The following is a 20,569-nucleotide window of genomic DNA, read 5'->3' on the forward strand; positions in this document are numbered from 1 at the left end:
TATAACCTTTCTTTTTTTATTGTACTGCCTCTAAACCACTCTACATTTTACTTTTATCCTTTAAGGTTTTAAAAAGCATAAGAAAAAAAACAGTTCTTGAGAGTCTTCTTTTTGTTTTTTAAATTTGAAAACTGTCAACTAAAAAAAATTCAAAAGGACTGGTTTGGATAGAGATGCAGGAAAAGAAACTTCTAGCCTTCCACCAATATTTATGTTGTTTTGAATAGACTAGACTATTTTACTTTTCCTTGTATATACATCCACTGCTACCTAGAATCCCAGAAGTTATCTGCAGTGAAGATATTTAGATGTCAATAATATTACTGATGGTTGTCAACTAAAGGAAAACCCATAAATCTCATTTATATAGTAACTTACTCATTAAATCATAAAGGTTTTAGAAGGAGTGGGAATGAAGCATGCTCTTAAAATGACATTATATATGGTAATGTCTTTTTAAATGGCCAATCTAGTAATCTGCTTTGTAACTCTGGAGATGGCTATTCACATGTGTGGGAGTAACTGAATATAGAATACAAACCAGGAGTGATATTTAGTTCATTTCCTACAGCTAGACTCCAAACTTTCCCACGAACACTAGGGGGCAATCCCTGCCACCACAATTCTCGAACTCTTCTTGTACTACGCCTAGAATTAAAGGGGGAGAAAAAAAAGGAAAGAGTTACTTTTTATACCAAAAACACTAGTTGCATGATGGTTTACCTAGTCTATGGCCAAGTGACTGAATGATTTTTAAGAACACAGTTAAATATGTGGTGATCCCTGGGTGGCTCGGTGGTTTAGCGCCTGCCTTTGGCCCAGGGCGTGATCCTGGAGCCCCGGGATTGAGTCCCGCGTCAGGCTCCTGGCATGGAGCCTGCCTCTCCCTTTCCCTCTGCCTGTGTCTCTGCCTCTCTCTCTCTCTCTCTCTATGTCTATCATAAATAAATAAAATCTTTAAAAAAAAAAAAAAAGAACACGGTTAAATATGTGATGCATTCTTTCCATGGGGTTCATGTTTGTAGGCAACAGAAACCTAAAGAATACATAGCACCCTATGGAAGACAATAGTAATTTAAAGGGAGCTGCCTTCAACAGCTGCCACTTATAGGGTACAGAGAATCAGAAATATGGGACAATCACAAAAAAAACAAGATAAAAGGAACATAAAAATTTGTCGTCAACTCAGTAACAAAAAGACAACCACAAGGTATTTACTATGGGTAAGGCCTTTGTCTTTGAGAGGCAGTGCAGTCTATTGAAAGTATAGGCTTTAGAGTCATAGAGACCTGAGTTCAAATCTAATTTAACTATTCATTAATTGTATAACCTTGGGCAAATTACTTAACCTTTCTGACCCTGAGCTTCTCTATAAGTGGGAGAAGATCAACAGAATCAAATGTGATTAATGTAAAGAGTCTAATTTGTTATCTATCACATAGTACCAATATTAACAAATTCCTCATGCGTATCCTACACTAGGCACTGCAGAATACATCTCCAACCCTCCAGTCTAGAGAGAAGATAAGGCATATACAAAAATATCAGAAAATAAACGACAAAGTAAAGCAAGTAGTACATTAGTCTCAAACTATTATGGGACATTATAGAAGGGAAAGGTCGTATATAGCAAATTTATGTTTATGAGAGAAGCATATTAAAAATCACTTTAATATTTAACATCTAATAAATGCATCTTACAATGAATGTATGTCTTTAATATTTTCTTTACAAAAACCTGCTATTACATCAATAGTGCATCTTGTGACAAAGGACATGTCAGAATTAAGAAAATATGGTAACAGGAAATTACCATTTCACAGATCAACTAGCATTCAGATGGATATCTTCAAAGGATAGGTAAGATTCTGACAGGCATAGAGGGTGGTCAGTTAGGGAAGTATGTATTAGAGACTGAGGGATTTATAAAATTAAAGGCACAGAAATAATCATGAAAATTTTCAGACACTGATTCACAGTTTCATTTAGCCAAAGCATAAGATACATGTTGGAAGTAATAAAAATAGAGTATTAGAAACATGAGATCTTTGGAGACAGACTGGAATTCAGGAAAAGTCTGCTTACTTACATTACTTCCCAATTGGGCAGTATTTCATTGATCCAAATTACCATTGCACTTGCGATATTTTCTTCCTGTTTAAATCGTTCTTTCATTATTTTTTTCCTTTTATAGGCTTCTTTAATTTCTGTTTTAAACAAGTAAAAATTAATTCAATACAAAAAAGTTAGGTCATATGCCCTTTTCTATCTAAGTCTAAAAAAGAGGTATTAAAAATGACATTAGGGGTAGCTGGGTGGCTCGGCTGGTTAAGCATCTGACTCTTGGTTTATGCTCAAGTCATGATCTCAGAGTCATGAAGTCAAGCCCTGCACTGGGCTCCATGCTCAGCAAGGAGAGATTCTCTCATTCCTTTTCCCTCTGCATCTCTCTTCCTGCTCATGCTCTCTAAAATAAATTTTTTAAATGATATTAAAAAGTAATTTTGCCAATGGTACTTTTATAATTTACCCTTTCTACTATGATGTCTCACTTTACTAATTAGATTGAAATTTAAAAAACCATTAACAAATACACAACACTCCTCTGAAAATCAGAAGTCACAATTCTGAAATAAGAGGTGCCTCAAAAAGAAAAGTGATAGGGGCACTTGGGTGGTTCAGTGGTTGAGCATCTGCCTTTGGCTCAGGTTGTGATCCCAGGTCCTGGGACTGAGTCCCACATCGGGCTACTCCCTCTGCCTATATCTCTTCCTTGCTCTCTGTGTTTCTCATGAATAAATAAAATCTTTTTTTAAAAAAGAGAGAAGTGATAGATATGTACATAAAAAATATAATTACATCATATTGTCAAATATAATACATTATATAATAATATATTTAAAATATAATTTTTAAAGATTTTATTTATTTATGAGAGACAGAGAGGCAGAGGCAGAGGGAGAAGCAGGTTCCATGCAGGGAACCCAATGTGGAACTCAATCCTGGTACTCTAGGATCACACCCTGAGCTGAAGGCAGACATGCTTAACCTCTGAGCCACTCAGGCATCCCATCTGTTTATACATAATTTAGAACCAATGGGGACTTCAATGGTCAGCTAGCCTAAATGTTTACTAACTGCGTTTCACAAATACCTCAGTAATCATTTTAAGGGGTAAGCAGGAGGTCAAGTAAGCAACTCCTCTTTCTTTAATTTGTTGTAAATATTAAAATCTATATAAGGTTTCTTTTTTTTTAAGATCTATTTTATGAGAGAAAGAGAGAGACAGAGACAGAGAGCAAGCAGGTGTTGGGGCAGGGGGTGCGGGACGCAAGGGAGAGGGAGAGAATCTCGAGCAGACTTCCCATTGAGCATAGAGCCTGACCTGGGGATCGATCCCACAACCCATGAGATCATGACCTGAGTCAAAACCAAGAGCTGGAAGCTCAACCAACTGAGCCACTTTGGCACTCCTATGTAACGTTTTGTTGGAGAGAGTTCCACTGCTTTTAAAATAAAAAAGTGTTATAAAATAATAAAATAAACCAAAAAAGTATAGACAGAATGGCTTGAAAGCCTAAATCTAGTCAACCTAACCACCCCCCCAAACTTCACAGTCTTGAGAAAACTAACATTAGGTTTATTTACATGCGGTGTCAAAGAAGATTAAAGTCATTACCTTCCGATTTCCCAATTTAATGTTATTTCTATCATATCATGTTGTTAGCATCACATACTTATCAATAACTATCTTAAACATTAATCAACTAGTAAAGTCAAAGTTCAGAGTCAATTAAAATTTGTTGGGTATGTTAGGAATATTTCAAATTTGAGACAGTAAAATAAATTCAACCAATGTTTAAATGATACAGCTTTTAGAAAGATATAACTGGCCTTATAGGTTTCTTATAACAGTTAAAAATTAACTTTATTTCCAAAATAAAGCCACAAGATAGAAATGTATACATTAGTATTCTATTAACTTAAGTCAAAGAAAAAAAATGAGTTAAAAGGCATGTGTCTAAAAATATATATAGCTGTATAATATTTTCTAAAAGTGTATCCTGAACTAACAATGGTTAGTAAATAAATACTGCTAAATTATCCTTACATTATACTTTTTGGTTGGAGGAGAGAATAAATAAATGTGTGAATTTTTACACCAGAATAGACATTTATGCGCCTGTCCAAATGACACTTCTGGGAATCTAGAGAGACTCCATTAAGTCACATTAGTAAACTCCAACTTCAAATCGTATTCTCACAGTCCTATAGGAAGTTACCTTAAAGTGTTAAAAGTATTAAATTATAATATTTAAAAGCTTAAAAACTGTACAAGTGAATTTCATGAAATAAATTCGTATCACTTTCATTCATAAGTTAAAATAATAGTAGTCCAAGGTTTATGACTGCAATTACAAGAACCCTCTTAGTCTACTGCCTTTCTCCTCATAATAGTTTTATAAAAGTACTTGCAGAAAAAAAAGTATGACATTTTATTTTTATTATTTTTAATTTTTTTGACATTTTTAATAACAGATTTAGTTAGAAAAATGAGAAATCAGCATTTATTTATTTATTTATTTATTTAACAGCATCATTTTAAAGATGGACTTAATTTCTCATCATCCTTCCTGTTGAAATTTAACCAACGGGTTAGATGCCTATTGACATTAGTAAATTAAATATACCAATCAGAGTTAAACTTTATACCTCGTTTTTTAGCCTCGGCCACCATCTCATCATATTCTTGTCGGTGACGTAAAGCTTCTTCCACAGATTTGGCAGGAAGATTTCTGGAAAAAAAATGTCTTAAGCCAATTTTTTAAAAACTAACTTTTAAATGTATAAATTTCTTCCTTTTAATAGCCAAATACAAAGAATTTCTATCCAAGCTTCTTGTTTCATACCTTAAGTAAAAGGTTGAAAAGAACTCTGCATTTTAGAAAATAATCAGAATCCAGGTTGCTAATATTTGTTATATAAACGTTACTATATTTATATTCTGATGTAGTATACTTGTTTATATATTATTTAAATGTGTCAGATTCAGCCAATATTTCTAGGTGGTTTGTTAAACCCACTTACTAGGTTTCTTTAGTCAACTTTTTGAGGTATAGTTTTCATACAATAAATGAACACATTTCAAGAATACAGTCTGACAAGTTTTAACAAATGTATATACTTGGTGCAACCAACATATTAATCAAGATATACAACAGTTCCTTCATTCTACAAAGTTTCCTTATGACTATGACCCCTTTGCACTCAATACTTACCCACCTCCTACCTTAGGCAATTAATTACAACTCTGATTTTCATCTCTATACATTAGTTGGTTGCCTTTTTTTTTTTTTTTAAGATTTCTTTATTTTAGAGAGAAAGACAGAGTAGTGGGGCAAGGAGAGGAGCAGAGATACCAAGAGAAATCCTGAAGCATACTCCCTCTTGAGTGTAGAGCCTGACATGGAGCTGGATCCTAAGACTCTGAAATCATGACCTGAGCGGAAGCTAAGAGCCAACACCTAAAAACTGAGCCATCCTGGCACTCACAGTTGGTTGCCTTTTAAAGAATTTCATATAGATTGTTTTGTGTCTAGCTTCTTTTGCTGAGCATACTTTTGAAATTCATCCACGTTATTCTGCATATTAGTAATGTATTTCTTTTAATTGGTGGGCAGTGCTCTATCCATGTGGATGAATATCTAGATTATTTCCAGTTTAGGGCCACTACAAATAAAGCTATTAAAAATATTCACCCCCAAGTCTTCATGCAGGTATATGTTTACTCCAGGGTACATTTCTCTAGGGTAAATACCTAGGAGTAGAATTCTTGGGTCATGTGGTAAGTGCAGGTATACTTTTATAGCAAATTGCTTCCCACTTTCACAGTGTTAAGATAACATTCTAACAACAAATTTGATAATCAGTTAATCACTTGCATATAATATATTTTGGCTTATAAAATTAATGGCTTTGGACACCTAGGTGGCTCAGCAGTTGGGCGTCTGTCTTTGGCTCAGGGTGTGATCCTGGGATCCAGGATCCAGTCTCACATTGGGCTACTTGCACAGAGCCTGCTTCTCCCTCTGCCTCTCTATCTCTCATGAATAAATAAATAAAATCTTAAAAAAATAAAATTAATAGCTTCACAGAACAGGTGATTTAGATATATGACTATGCGAAAGAAGGACATCTGAGTATTACCATATATTCAAATATATCATTATAATGTCAAGTTTGAGGGGTCAGGTTTTTTAATTTAAAAAAATTTTAAGGGGATCCCTGGGTGGCTCAGTGGTTTAGCGCCTGCCTTTGGCCCAGGGCGCAATCCTGGAGTCCCGGGATCAAGTCCCACGTCAGGCTCCCTGAATGGAGCCTGCTTCTCCCTCTGACTGTGTCTCTGCCTCTCTCTCTGTCTCTCATGAATAAGTAAGTTAAATCTTAAAAAAAAAAAAGGGGGGGGGGGGAGTCACATGCTATATGCCTGAGACACCTAGGTGACCCTGAGTGTTTTAAATTTTTTTCAACAGGCTAGGATGGGGAAAGGTAAGTGACAAACTTTCAAATGATACATTTTACCTCTCAAGGTAGATTCTTCTTCTCAACATAGATTCCTCATGTATGTTGTAACAAGGAGGAATGACTTAAGACTTCTTTAGACCATAATGGAATAAGAGGAAAAGGCTTACCCTCTGCTTGATTAATTAGAAAAATGAATATACTAAGCAATAATTCCTAGACAATGGACAATAGGCACCACAAGACAGTGATCCTTATGAGAAAGGAAACAAACATGGTAATGCTACAAATACAAAAGCCTGAGCATATAAAGACTGGGGCTTCCAAGTCTCAGTGCTAGAAGGAAGTACCCAGGGTTCATCAGTCTTGCTGAGTTGAGGAAACAGGGTTTGGAGTTGAAGAGGCTGAGACAGCTAGACTTTGCAGATCAGAGCACAGAGAAAGGGGATCTACAGTGGGGGACCCTCAAATTTCTGGCCGAGTACTATTTATGCATGTGTGTGATCAAATTACAGTAGCCAAGGAAAGAAATACCAGAAAAGGAAAAGGCAGAACATTCTCAAAGATCACACTGGTCCATCCAGAGTGGAAAGACCTCTTAATAGATAGGGTATCCAGTGAATAGATAGGATATTGCTTTAGTAGTAAGGATACTAGTCCTAAACTAAAGGCTCTTCTAGCATCACTCTAACAACAATTAGATTAAAAGGGTCAAACCAATTCCAAAGAACTTCATATGAGACTAAAGACAAACAACATTTAAAGGAACACAAAAAGCCCAGCATCCAATTATGTAAAGTCACAAAAGCTAGGGTCCAATAAAAATTGCTAAGGAAGCAAAGAAGCAGGAAAATACAATTTATTCTGAGGAAAAAATCAGCAGAGATAATGCAGAAATATCAGATAACAACATTATAACTCAAGGATGATAAACTGCTGTTGTAAATATACTCAAGAAAGTGGAAAACAGCAGGAACATGATATGAAATACTCAAGATCCAATCGCATCTCTACAGATGAAAAGTATAATTTCTTAACTGAAAAAACACAAAAGATGGGCCTGACAGATTACAAACTGCAGAAAATAAATGAGATTTAAGATATAATAGAAATCTCTACAAAATGAAAGACAAAGGAAAAAAAAAATCCCTTAACCCCCACCCCCAAAACAGCCTGAGTTGTGGGATATGAATCGTATTAAGCAACATAATATATGTTTAACTGACTCAGAAGAAAGGGGAGAGGAGGCAGACAAAAAAAATAGTTGAATAAAGCTACAATTTCTCCAAAGTTGATAAAAAATGATAAATGCAGACACATTGAAGTTCAATCAACCCTAAACAGAAGGAACACGAGGAAATCCACACCAAAGCCTATCATCAAATTCATGAAACTCAGAGATAAAAATCTTAAAAGCATTTCAAAGTAAAAGTATTCAGAGAGCAGATCAGCACTACAAAAAGTGTTAAAAAAACATTCAGTGGCCGCCTGGGTGGCTCAGTTGGTTAAGCCTCTGTCTTTGGCTCAGGTCATGATCCCAGGGTCCTGGGATTAATCCCCACATCAGTCTCTGCTCAGTGAAGAGCCTGTTTTTCCCTTTCCCTCTGCCTGCTGCTCCCCCTGCTTATTCTCTCTCTCTCTCTGAAAGAACGAAGGAAGAAATGTTCAGGAGGCACCTGGGTGGCTCATTTAGTTAAGCGTCTGCCTTCATCTCTGGGTCCTGGGATCAAGTCCCACATCAGACTTCCTGCTAGCAGGGAGTCTGTCTCTCTTCCTCTGCTCCTTCCTACCACACTTTTTTTTTTCTCTCTCTCTCAAATAAATAAAAATCTTAAGAAAAAAATTCAGTAGAAGGAAATAATAGCAGATAGAAATCTAGTTACACAGATTCTTAGAAGATAAAAAGTTTAAAGAAAAAATAACAAAAATGTATGGTAGATGTAATGATTAGTTTTGTGTGTCACTCTCTGTCCCACTCTTCCTGCCTGCCTTTGAGCTGGGACATGGGTCTTCTCCTGTGAACTTGGACTGGAAATTGCACTTTCAGCTTTCCTACTTCACAGCCTTGGGACTTGAACTGGAACATCAGCTCTTCTGGGTCCCCAGCTTGCTGACTGCAGATCTTTAGACTTCTCAGCCTCCAAATTCATGAAAGCCACTTCCTTCTAATAAATCTCTTACATATAGGATATATATAAAGAACAACCTTAATACATGGGATTTCTATTTCTCTGAAGAACCCTAATACATGGGCTTTACAACCTGTAAAGCAGAAGCATATTGCTATAGTCTTATATATTTAAAATGTATATCACTTGAAGGTAGCCCATGAAGAGTCAAGATATAAACTACAGAGAAATTACTAATAAAATATTAAAAATATAGGCAATTCACCAATAATAGATGAAATTAAAAAATACTTGAACAAAATATTTTATCCAAAAGAAGCCCAAAAAATAATTTTAAAAAAGAACCTTGATTGCCATCCTATAATAAAAGACCAATTTCTCCACCTCCTTAGCATCTAGCTTTGTTTTTTAAAGATCTTATTTATTTATTCATGAGAGACACAGAGAGAGGCAGAGACACAGGCAGAGGGAGAAGCAGGCTCCATCCATGCAGGATGCCTGACGTGGGACTCGATCCCAGGTCTCCAGGATCACGCCCCGGGCTGAAGGTGGCGCTAAACCACTGAGCCACTGGGGCTGCCCAACAGAAAATTATTTGATTGATAGCTATACTTCATCTACCTTTAGAAATCTGTATTTTACCAGCAGAGAAAACAGCTTAATTCAAATTTCATTTCTAGTTTTTGAATTATAAATCTACTCTTAAGACTTCTCATCAATTAATACTATTTTCTACCAAAAGGACCTGATCATTCGTTTCAGTTAGAATGCTGCCTGCTTCTCCTGGTGTGAATCTTAATGCTTTTGGCACTTTCATCCCTTCCTGTTTCTTTTCCACAAGTCTCAGCAAAAGAGTAGTCTAGACTTAAGAATACAATTTGGGGGATCTGGTCTTCTATTTATTAAGAAAGCAGAATTTATAGAACTAAATAGATCAATCTCTTCTCTGCACAGTCTCAGTCTCTTCTCATGGTCTAGACCAGTACTAAAACTTTCTGCAATGATAGAAATGTTCTTTTGTGCTGTTCAGAATGCAGCAGCCATTAGCCGTTATGAAGCCACCAGGCACCTGAAGTGTGGCTAGTATGCCTGAGGGAATGAATTTTACATTTAATTTAATTTTATTTTATTTTTGTTTTGTTTTTGCATTTTATTTAATTTTAATTAGACTTAAATTTAGATTGCCACATGTGACTAATTGTTACCATAATGGAGACTACAGGTCTAGACTCTAGAAAAAGGAGGAGCAGTAACTTGCTATCTAAATCCTCTATGTAAGAAAATAGAACTAAACTGTGAATAAGCACAAAGACCACAGATTTTATGTAATACAGAACCATGTCCCCAAACCATGGTTATAAAGGCCTAATTAATGAGAGAATACAGTCCCTTTATATACATGTTACTGTTTCACTGACCATTCACACCTTGATTTTTCCAGATAGTTCCCCAAACTATGTTGACCTAGTCCTGAAAGATTTTGAGAAAAGGCTAGCAGATAGCTTTATTTATATCTGTGGTAAGCACGCCAGTCTTAGCATGAAATGATTTACAGAAAGGAGTTAAACACCATTCAGGAAATAGAACTTTTCAGATAGTCCTATGTCACGTTTTTTTTATTGTGTTTTCAGTTTTTTTTAAGTGAGGACTTATATAATCTAAACAAAAACAGTACATAAATAATCATTGGCTTATTAATTATTCTAAGTATTGGCATCCCCTTCTTCAAATCATCATAAATGCAAAAACCTTGGTACATTGTACATATCCAATAATTATGCTCTAAAGGTGAATGGTTCATATGGTAGGCATCCTACTAATAGTTGACATTCTGAGGAAGCTCAGAGCTTTCAGCACCCTAAAGGTTAAGTAATTATAGGCTAGACAGTGAATGAATAAAACATAAAAACAAATACATATATTATTTTTGTGTTTTTATCTCCCCCCCACCCCCCCAAAAAAAAACCCACTGATTTTGCATTCATTTGCCTGGAGAAGTAAATTTTAAAAATAGGATTATTTAGTCTTAAAAATCAAAGCCTGGGATGCCTGGGTGGCCCAGTGGTTGAGTGTCTGCCTTTTTGGCTCAGGGCATGATCCCAGAATCCCGGGATCAAGTCCCACATTGGGCTCTCTGCATGGAGCCTGCTTCTCCTCCCTCTGCCTATGTCTCTGCCTCTCTCTCTCTGTGTCTCTCGTGAATAAATAAATAAAATCTTAAAAAAAAAGAAAGAAAAGAAAACCAAAGGCTGAGTGAATATAATCACTCAGGAAATACTAAGCACCTCACTCAGTACTCTTAGTCACTCTATGAAAAAAGATAAAGATTATTCTTGGGATCCCTGGGTGGCGCAGCGGTTTGGCACCTGCCTTTGGCCCAGGGCACGATCCTGGAAACCCGGGATCGAATCCCACGTCGGGCTCCCGGTGCATGGAGCCTGCTTCTCCCTCTGCCTGTGTCTCTGCCTCTCTCTCTCTGTGTGACTATCATAAATAAATAAATAATAAATAAATAAAAATTAAAAAAAAAGATTATTCTTATCTCATAAAAATGTAAATTAGTTATGTGGTCAAGAGAAGAAACCATCAATGAATATCTAAGGTAGGATATCATGCTAAAATACATGGTATGAACATTTGCTGCCTTTCAAAAGTATCACATAAAAACCTACACTTCACTTTGTCAGCCTTCACTTGTATCTTAAGGATTTCTCCATTTGGTTTGGTACTATGTATGCAGTAATTCAGTAAGGAAGCCAGAGGAGGGATCCCTGGGTGGCTCAGAGGTTTAACGCCTGCCTTTAGCCCAGGGCTCGATCTTGGAGTCCTGGGATCGAGTCCCACATTGGGCTCCCTGCATAAAGTCTGCTTCTCCCTCTGCCTGTGCCTCTGCCTCTCTCTCTGTCTCTCATGAATAAATAAATAAAATCTTAAAAAAAAAAATAGGGAAGCCAGAGGAGAAAGAGGAGGTACCTCTATCCACTGGTGGTTTTTAAAAAGTCCTATAAGCATCACTGATTTAAAACATAGAAGAGGCTCACAACAACACAGTCACCTTGTATGGATGTCCTTACCTTCCTGTCCAAGGCTAGCTTTATTGCAAGGTGGATTAAGATAGCAAAACATAAACAGAATATTAACAACCAAAGGATAAAATTACAGAAATTCCTACATTTGAAATCTTCTGAAACTTCAGATGATTAAATGCTATAGTTGCTTCATATGTAAAGAAGTTCTGACTATAAAGATCTATGCAGTAAATGACTCTGGATGTTTCTGCAAAATTACAGAGACTAAAAAAGGAAAAGTAGCACCAATTCACAAACTTCCTTTGCAAAGGGAAATTCCTCCTTTCCTCCTACTATCACTGTGACCTATGAAAGAGGAAGTTTCCAAAATCAATTTCACACTGAGGAAAAACCTCTTCCCCTTTCTTCAACCGCACCCAGATGCCACCTCATAGATAAAGTAGTAGTATTAACAGAACTTGGCTGCATCCAGAAACAGAACTACAGATTATACAAGGCTCTGCTCCAGCTTCTTAGCCCATGAAGGGATGGATGTGAATTGGCCCAAATCTGCTAAGAGGGTATTCTGAAGGAGATAAAGTAGGAAGTGCCATTTACTATTTATTTATCTTAAAAGTTTGTTTATTTTAGAGAGAGAGAGCGAGCATGAGCAGAAAGAGGGGCAGAGGGAGAGGTGAGAGAATTTCAAGCAGACTACTTGCTAAGTGTTGGACTCCAATGTGGAGCTTGATCTTACGACCCTCAGATCATGACCTGAGCTGAAATCAAGAGTCAGATGCTCAACCAACTGAGCCACCAAGGAACCCCAGAGTGCCATTTAATAAACAAGTTGCACCATGCCTTCTCATCTGGTCTTATCCTTAATAAAGTGAAAGTTTTCATTCTCACTGGTTCTCTAGATCTAGTATTCAACTGTTGAAGTAGAGGAGGGATGAGCGATCAGGTACTCCCATATTCTAACACCATGGAAAGCTTTCGTTTGTTAGCTTTAGTTACATAAATGTAAAGACCCCTCCAATTGTAGAAAGGTGAACAAAAATTTTAAATTACAGCCATCTCAGAACTGAGGGGAACAGTAGCTATCAAGTTGATCTCTATATTACAGATAAACAAAATTACAGAAACAGCATAGAAACTGTAACATTTATTATAATTACCATATTAATTTCAGATGGTAGCATGGAAAAGAAAGTCATTCTTTCAGTTGTTTATACATTTTCAGCACACTGAGATCTTCTTATAAATTCACTGTGTCTAGTGTACTATTTCAAGTTCCAATTTTGTGGAACTGCTTGTACAAGTTACAAGAAAAATTTAAGAGAAGCAGAGATCACTGAAGGTTGAAGTCAAAGACGTGACTGGATAGAAAAGATAAAGCCTAGTCATTAAAGGGTTAGGTAAATGAGAAGTGGATATAAGAATTGCACCTAAGTGAGGGCAATAAAGGAGCAAAGGCATGAAGGCAGGACTTAAAGAAACAGGTTTCACTGCAGAATAAAATATGGCATAAAGAAAAATATGTCCCAAATACTGTTTAGGACAGAACTTTTTGCATAGAATTTTTATGAACTCCTGGGAAGAAATGAACAGTCCTGGTAAAGAGCTTAATCCATTTTGGATGAATTTCAACCAGTTTAAGAAAACTCTTCTGGGAATTTAGTTATCTACCTGTTCAAGCTGACTACCTGGGAGAGTCGGAAGGTCTTTTAACCAGGCATTCTTTTCTCACTCATCTAACCACTATGAACTGGCCTGACAGTAAGACTGAAATAAAACTCTGACATGTTCTCATAACTAAATCTCTGAAAAGCTTTTTTTTTAACCAATGGAAAGGAGTGATGACTGTCTTGATCACAGTTCCTTAGTGTGAAGGAATGCAATAGGAATAAAAAAATAATAATATACTTATGTCCATACTTTCTTCTCTCACAATGTCTAAAAAATATTCAATTCAACCTCTGCCTATTTGGCTCTAGAGTCTTTTATTATGTTCCTCTTGATAATGGGTGGGAAAAGCTGCGGACCAGGAAAATGACAAAACAGGTTAGGAATTTTTATACTGGAAGGAAGAGAAGTCTAAGAGAAGAAAAAGAATATATCCAGAGAGCCCAAGAAGGGGAAAAGAGTTAAGAATCAAGACATCTTGGGGATCCCTGGGTGGCTCAGTGGTTTGGTGCCTGCCTTTGGCCCAGGGCGTGATCCTGGAGTCCCGGGATCGAATCCCATGTCGGGCACCCGGTGCATGGAGCCTGCTTCTCCCTCTGCCTGTGTCTCTGCCTCTCTCTCTCTCTCTCTCTCTCTCTCTCTCTATCATAAATAAATAAAAATTAAAAAAAAATAAAATAAAATCTTAGGGGGGAAAAATGTATTCTTTATAATAGTAAACCAAAGAGTTGATAGTCAGTAATTATTTATTTCCAGTTCCAATTTCAAAATTTGGAACTGGAATGGCAAGTTCTTGCCAAATGGCAAGAACACACGTGTCTTACGTACATACTAAATGTTAAGAAAGGAAAAATAATTGCCTTATCTTGTTAAGATAAAGCAGGAGGGTTGAAATAAGAATAGATATGAAAAAGCCAAGATTTTCTGTTTCACACATTGGTGCAGAGATACTTCAAGAAAATATGTATAAAGTCTGGACATCAGTAATATATTCTTCACTATAAGTTTTAGGATACATGACTGAGATTTTTAAAATTTTCCAAAATAATATTTCTCAATATATTTAAATTGAAATTTATATTGAAGTTTAAAATATAAACAGTGTGCCTGATGATAACCAGAATACTTACGATGGTCGATCCTCAAGAATCAGGGCAGTGGTAGAAAGTGGCTCAAATTCAAAATTCTTACGTCTTGAAGACTGAGGTGGTGGTTTACAGGTCCTCCCTGTTCGTGCTTCATACTCCTAGAGTAGATAAAAAATATATATACTTTATGCAGAATCTTTTCCAACTTTGCTTGCATCATTAAATCTGTATCATTAAGGATACACTATAATAAAAGACACATACAACTGATACATTAATTTGATAAAACTATCAGGCAGACCAAAAAAAGTCCCTTTTCCCTGAAGCAATCTAAATCATGAATTTATATTACATATAAAGTATCAAAGTATGTTAAGAGAGTGGGGAGATACAAATACACTAGGTTAATGAGGTAAGGTTTTAGGAAGAGGTTTCTGATTGCCTTCTATGGTATCAGCTATCCAAGTCCAGCTTTGAATAATCTACAAGCAGATAAATGTACTTTCCAACCCTTCAGACAGATCAATAATGGAAATGTTGACACAGGCATAATCCTACTGTGATGCCTTAAAGATCTCTCCCAAGATTAACACTGTAATCAAACGCTGGTTTTGAATTTTGACCTACTCTAAATCTAAATACTATACAACTACCTATTTAAAGGTAAACAATTCACCATCATTTCTTATCCAAAAATATGGCAAAAGATTGTGAAATGTACCACTAAAATCATGAAACTATTGTTACAGTATTTTTCTAATTCATCTGAACAGATAAACTTCTCAAAAGAAAGTGAATGTGACGTGGTATGTTCTTGGTAGATACCTTTAAATTTCTATAGATGAGCATTTTTTTCATAAATGTTCACAGACTTCTACTGAAATTATTTCCAGAATTTCAACAAAAATCAGTAAGAAGCTTACAGGCTTAGAATTTCCAGAACCAAAAAAAAAAAAAAAAAAAAAAAAAAAAAATTTCCAGAACCCACATCTTTCCCTTTCTTAAAAAAAAAAAAAGTAATAATAAATAAATAAATCTAGATTTGGCCATTCCAGGTAATGAGTATATTTTTTATGAAATTCTCAAAGGGGCACCTGGGTGGCTCAGTTAAGTGTCTGCTGACCCTTGGTTTTGGCTCAGGTTGTGATCTCCAGATCCCAGAAAGCCCTTCATTGAGCTCCGTGTGGGGCTCTGCACTCAGTGAGTGTCTGCTTGGGTTTCTCTCCCTTGCCCTCTCTTTCCCTATCCCCATTCACATGAGCTCTCTTTCTCCCAAATAAATAAATAAAGTCTTAAAAAGAAAAGAAATTCTTAAATATTATACAACAATTTCATGGGTAGATTTGCAAGTCTTTACTGGCAGCTAGAGAAGACATTAATTTAAATGAAGAAAATGAAATGCACTTAACATGATCAAGTGATCCACTTACTGGCTGCTTTCCTACCATGGCCTATAATTCTTTTTATATTATCTTTTTCCAAATCAAAGACTATTTCTCCCTACTGAATCAAACAGTTGTAAAATAATAAACTGATGGTTCTATCTCCCTTAGAAATTTGATGGTCTTGCTGAGGCTTAATCTTCCAATTTGCCATATTACTTTCTAAGAAATTTATGCTGCCTTAAACATCTTTAATAAACTCCAGCCTACTTTATAGTTACTGCCAGTGCTTATAAAGGTTTGTATTACTGTTTTATAATTCTTTAGTTCTGCCTCTCCCCTTCCATCTAGTAAAGCTATGCTGTTAATCGGAGAGCTCCTGGATAACTGCACAGGATTTTTAAAGACTTCTTTCTCAAGTTATTTAGGATTATGTATGTTCATTTATACTACCTCCCATCGCAAAGAACTACATAGCTTTTGAGAGTCAAAAGGTCACTCATTTCTTTTTCATAATTTTTTCTCCTAACATCTAGGATATATATATTTAATTAGGTTTCTTTTCTTTGTTACAAACTCAAATGTAACAAATCCCTTTTTCTGCTAGTATTTTTCTTATTAAAAATCAGATGCTAGACATAGATGAGGGTTTTCTTTAATCATTTAAATGGCACTTTGTGGGATCCCTGGGTGGCTCAGAAGTTTAGCGCCTGCCTTTGGCCCAGGGCGCGATCCTGGAGTCGCAGGATCGAGTCCCACGTCAGGCTCCCTGCATGGAGCCTGCTTCTCCCTCTGCCTGTGTCTCCACCTCTCTCTCTATGTGTCTATCATGAATAAATAAATAAATCTTTAAAATAAATAAATAAATAAATAAATAAATAAATAAATAAATGGCACTTTGTTTTCCTACAATGTGACCTGGTCTCACTGACAGACAGAATATAATGATTATTACTTAAAAAAACTTCCCAGGCAAAAAAAAAAAAAAAAAAAAATGCTAATGCACACAATAAAATAGCACTTCTAAATCAATATATTAACAATATTTACTGACACAATGTACCATGTTAAACATTTAACACATTTGATGCTTGAAAGAACCCTGTGAGGGAGGCACCTAAGCACAGTAGAGGAAAATAAGGCACAAAAAGATGCAGTCACTTGCTGAAGGTCATAAATGGCAGACAGTATAATTCCAGAGCCTGGCCTTTTAACAATCTATACTTTACTATATTAACAGTCAAGTAGCTGTCTATGACAATTTTAAAAAATGAGATAAAATCATTAAGTGAGAGAATAATGGGGATCTGTAAAATGGGTAGATCAGACTGACAATACACTGATTCAACTAAACATCACAAGAAAAGACCACCAGATGATGTTTCCTCTTATGGTGCACAGTATGAAGTACATACCACAATTCCTGAAATATTCTTGCCAAAAGAAAAAATCAAACTTCAATATGATTAAGCCTCTAGAATTGTGCTCTCCGATGTGGTAGTCAAAAGAAATGATAAACAAGTATGTCACATATGCTTAAATATATGTAGAAAAACAACGGGAATCTGAATGATTAAGAGGTTCTCCTCTTTAATTCCCTGTGTCTTATCATATCATAAAAATCCCCCATATAGTTCCTCAACAGAAGTTTAATAATGAGCTAAACACTGTGACCTGGTCCTTTATAACTTTACAATCTATAAAGCTATAAAGGAATTTTACAATATTAAAAAGCAACTGGAAATATCATAGTCCAAAGAAATCAGTAAATAATGCTAGCCATAGTACACTCACCATCTGAAAATACTCTAAGGTTCTGCTCCATTTTCTGCCAACAAAGCTGTTTTAACTGACCTATTTTATGAGTAGTTGGAATCTATCCACTAAATGTAAGAGAAGCAGCATTTAACATATGGAATGTATTTCTATGGGATGTTGTAATGAAGTCTATTTATTATTTTTGTAATTTATTCTTTCTTTTTCACTCAAAATATTCTGTCCTATAAACTATTTTTACTTTAATTGAGATAACTAGAATAGTATGTGAAACCAATGCTAAGGGCAGACAGGCAAACATCTGTAGAATAATTTATTCTGGAAAAAAAAAAAAAAAAGAATAATTTATTCTGCTACCGTAAAAAATATGCATCTAACAGGCAATCATTCTAGTCTGATCAAAATATGGTAGGCAGTTGTTGTCATCTCCTTAAGTGTAAGGTAGAAAAAATGTCTTACAATTCCAAGGTAAAGAGATATTCTATACATATAAAAAGAAAAGATATTTTTTCCCAAAATTATCTCTCAGAAAAGATGTAGCCCATTTGCTAATAGCATCTTTCATACTAGGTACTTTCTATTAATTTTGAACAGCAAATTATTAGAAGACACATATCTTGAAATTATCTCAATCAGTGTGGAAGGTCACTTGTTGATGAGCGGAATTTTTTATTGTTGTTTGCTTAACTGGAGTAGGAAAGGAAGAAATTAAACGTAAAATATTTATTTCTGGAGTTATAACCATCTGATTGCAAGCTATCATTAAGTCTTTAAATATATAAAATTATATTGTATCAAAAAATAACATAGTAAGAGACTTTGCTATAGTGATAATTTTATACCTATAGAACGAAAGAAAAAATGTAATACATTTGGAAATTTATGGCTTGAGACAAAATTTCTCATAGAAGATAGTACAAAGAATCAAAAAGCACTGTATCTTTGGGGTGCCTGGGTGGCTCAGTCATTTAAGTGTCTGACTCTTGATTTCAGTTCAGATCCTGATTTCAGGACCAAGAGTTAAGCCCCGTGTTGGGCACCACACTAGGCGTGCAGCCTACTTTAAAAAAAAAAAAAAAAAAAAAAAAAAAAAAGGGCACTGTATCTTCTACAGCTTGGACAAAAGTGAAAATAATGTGCTCCGGGGTTAGAGACCCCAAAACCAGTTACAGTGATCACAGTGATGCTAAACATTGATGTTGAAGATATAACACAGTTTTTTTTTTCTTTTTTAATAACACAGTTTTGAACAGGAAAGTACTAGTTCTTTTTTTTTTAATTTTTATTTATTTATGATAGTCAGAGAGAGAGAGAGAGAGGCAGAGACACAGGCAGAGGGAGAAGCAGGCTCCATGCACCGGGAGCCCGATGTGGGATTTGATCCTGGGTCTCCAGGATCGCGCCCTGGGTCAAAGGCAGGCGCCAAACCGCTGCGCCACCCAGGGATCCCCAGTACTAGTTCTTAATACATTATTTTATATACTATATCGTAATCGTTTGAATATGTAATTCAAAACTCAAAGAAGCATTTTATTTTCATCTACATTCCTAAAAATGACACACACGCATACACACATAAACACACTGGCTAATTCTTTACAAAGATAGGGTAAATTCCCACATGTGTACTGGGTAATTCATAGCACCTTTCTTGCTGAAAATAGCCTTTGTGATGATCCCTGACAAAGGGGAAACAAGATAAGCCTAGCTAGCATCACTCCACTGTGCATGAAGGCCACCCTGGACATCAGTACAGAAAGGGGAAATTCAAACAAAAACTGACCGTTAGTTTACAGTGGCTGAGGAGGGCCAAAATTTGTGTGCCAGAGTAGTGAAAAAGAAAGCATTCCACTGAGAAAGAGCTCCAGGAATCTGCATCGGAGTCCTGCTGAGTCTCAGCTGAACACTAACCTTCAACGTGTAAGGCAAAACACAAGACTAGGCAAAAACAGCACCTGGGATAAGAACAATTTTAATTACTGGGGAGCAGTAAGCGAAAGAGTCCCCAGAGCTCACTTAGAGATGAGAAGTATTCACATTCTTACCAACCAAAATGTAAAGTCATCACTGAATACATAGAACATTCAGGAGAGACCTGAACGTTCAGAACCATCTGAAACTATGCAAGTCAGAAAGAATGGAAAAAGCTTTAAAATGCTGAAAGAAAAAATAAAACAATGAGGGGGAAAAAACCTTGTTGACTTAGAATCCCATACCAAGAGAAAATATATTTCAAAAGCAAAAGCATAATAGTAATAGGAGTGCCTAGCTGGCTCAGTTGGTAAAGCATGCAAATCTTGATTTTTGTGTCATGAGTTTAAGGCCCATATTGGGCACAGAGTTTACTCAAAAAAACAAAAACCCAAAAGCATAGTAACATTTTTCAGACAAAAGCTGAAAGAATCTGTTGTCAGTAGACCTGAACTGTATTTAAATGAAAATTTTCAGGCAGAAGGACTGTATCATATGAAAAAAGGGGCTTATACAAAGAAATGAAAAGCATGAAAATAGTAAAATATGGAAAAATATAAAAAGACATTTTGGAAAAGACATAAAGGACAAAAATATAAAAGTCACTTAAACATTTTTCTTAAAAAGATTATTTATTTATTTATTTATTTATTTATTCATGAGAGACACAGAGAGGCAGAGACTTAGGCAGAGGGAGAAGCAGGTTCCCTGGGGGGGGAGGGGGGGGCTGATGCAGGACTTGATCCCAGGATCCTGGGATCACGACCTAAGCCAAAGGCAGATGCTCAACCGCGGAACCAACAGGTGCCCCTCACTTAAAGGATATTTTTAAAAGATACAGAGCTACTGAAAGCAAAAATATTATCACCGTATGAAGGGGTTTACAGCACAGAAATGAGAAGACAAAGAATGGCAATATGCTGTTGTAAGGTTATTACATCATACACAAAGTGACAAAACACTATTGAGGGTAGACTATGAGAAAGTATCATAAGCCCTACTGCAGC

General features: G+C 35.9%; 1 protein-coding gene across 6 annotated transcripts in view; it reads right to left on the reverse strand.

Moving 5' to 3' along the window:
• Positions 1 to 20,569, reverse strand: part of TBC1D12 (TBC1 domain family member 12) — a 121,681-nt gene that overhangs the window by 24,727 nt on the left and 76,385 nt on the right. For all 6 annotated transcript variants that reach the window (XM_072805995.1, XM_072805996.1, XM_072805997.1 and 3 more), the window contains 4 exons: positions 14,476 to 14,591; positions 4,714 to 4,796; positions 2,090 to 2,207; positions 542 to 648 (listed from right to left, as the gene is read on the reverse strand). In XM_072805995.1, the coding sequence (XP_072662096.1) occupies positions 542 to 648; positions 2,090 to 2,207; positions 4,714 to 4,738 (250 nt within the window). In that variant the 5' untranslated portion in view covers positions 4,739 to 4,796; positions 14,476 to 14,591. The remainder of the gene's footprint in view (positions 1 to 541; positions 649 to 2,089; positions 2,208 to 4,713; positions 4,797 to 14,475; positions 14,592 to 20,569) is intronic.

This window comes from Canis lupus, chromosome 29 (genome assembly GCF_048164855.1).
Source record: "Canis lupus baileyi chromosome 29, mCanLup2.hap1, whole genome shotgun sequence".
In the NCBI taxonomy this organism is placed as follows: domain Eukaryota; kingdom Metazoa; phylum Chordata; class Mammalia; order Carnivora; family Canidae; genus Canis; species Canis lupus.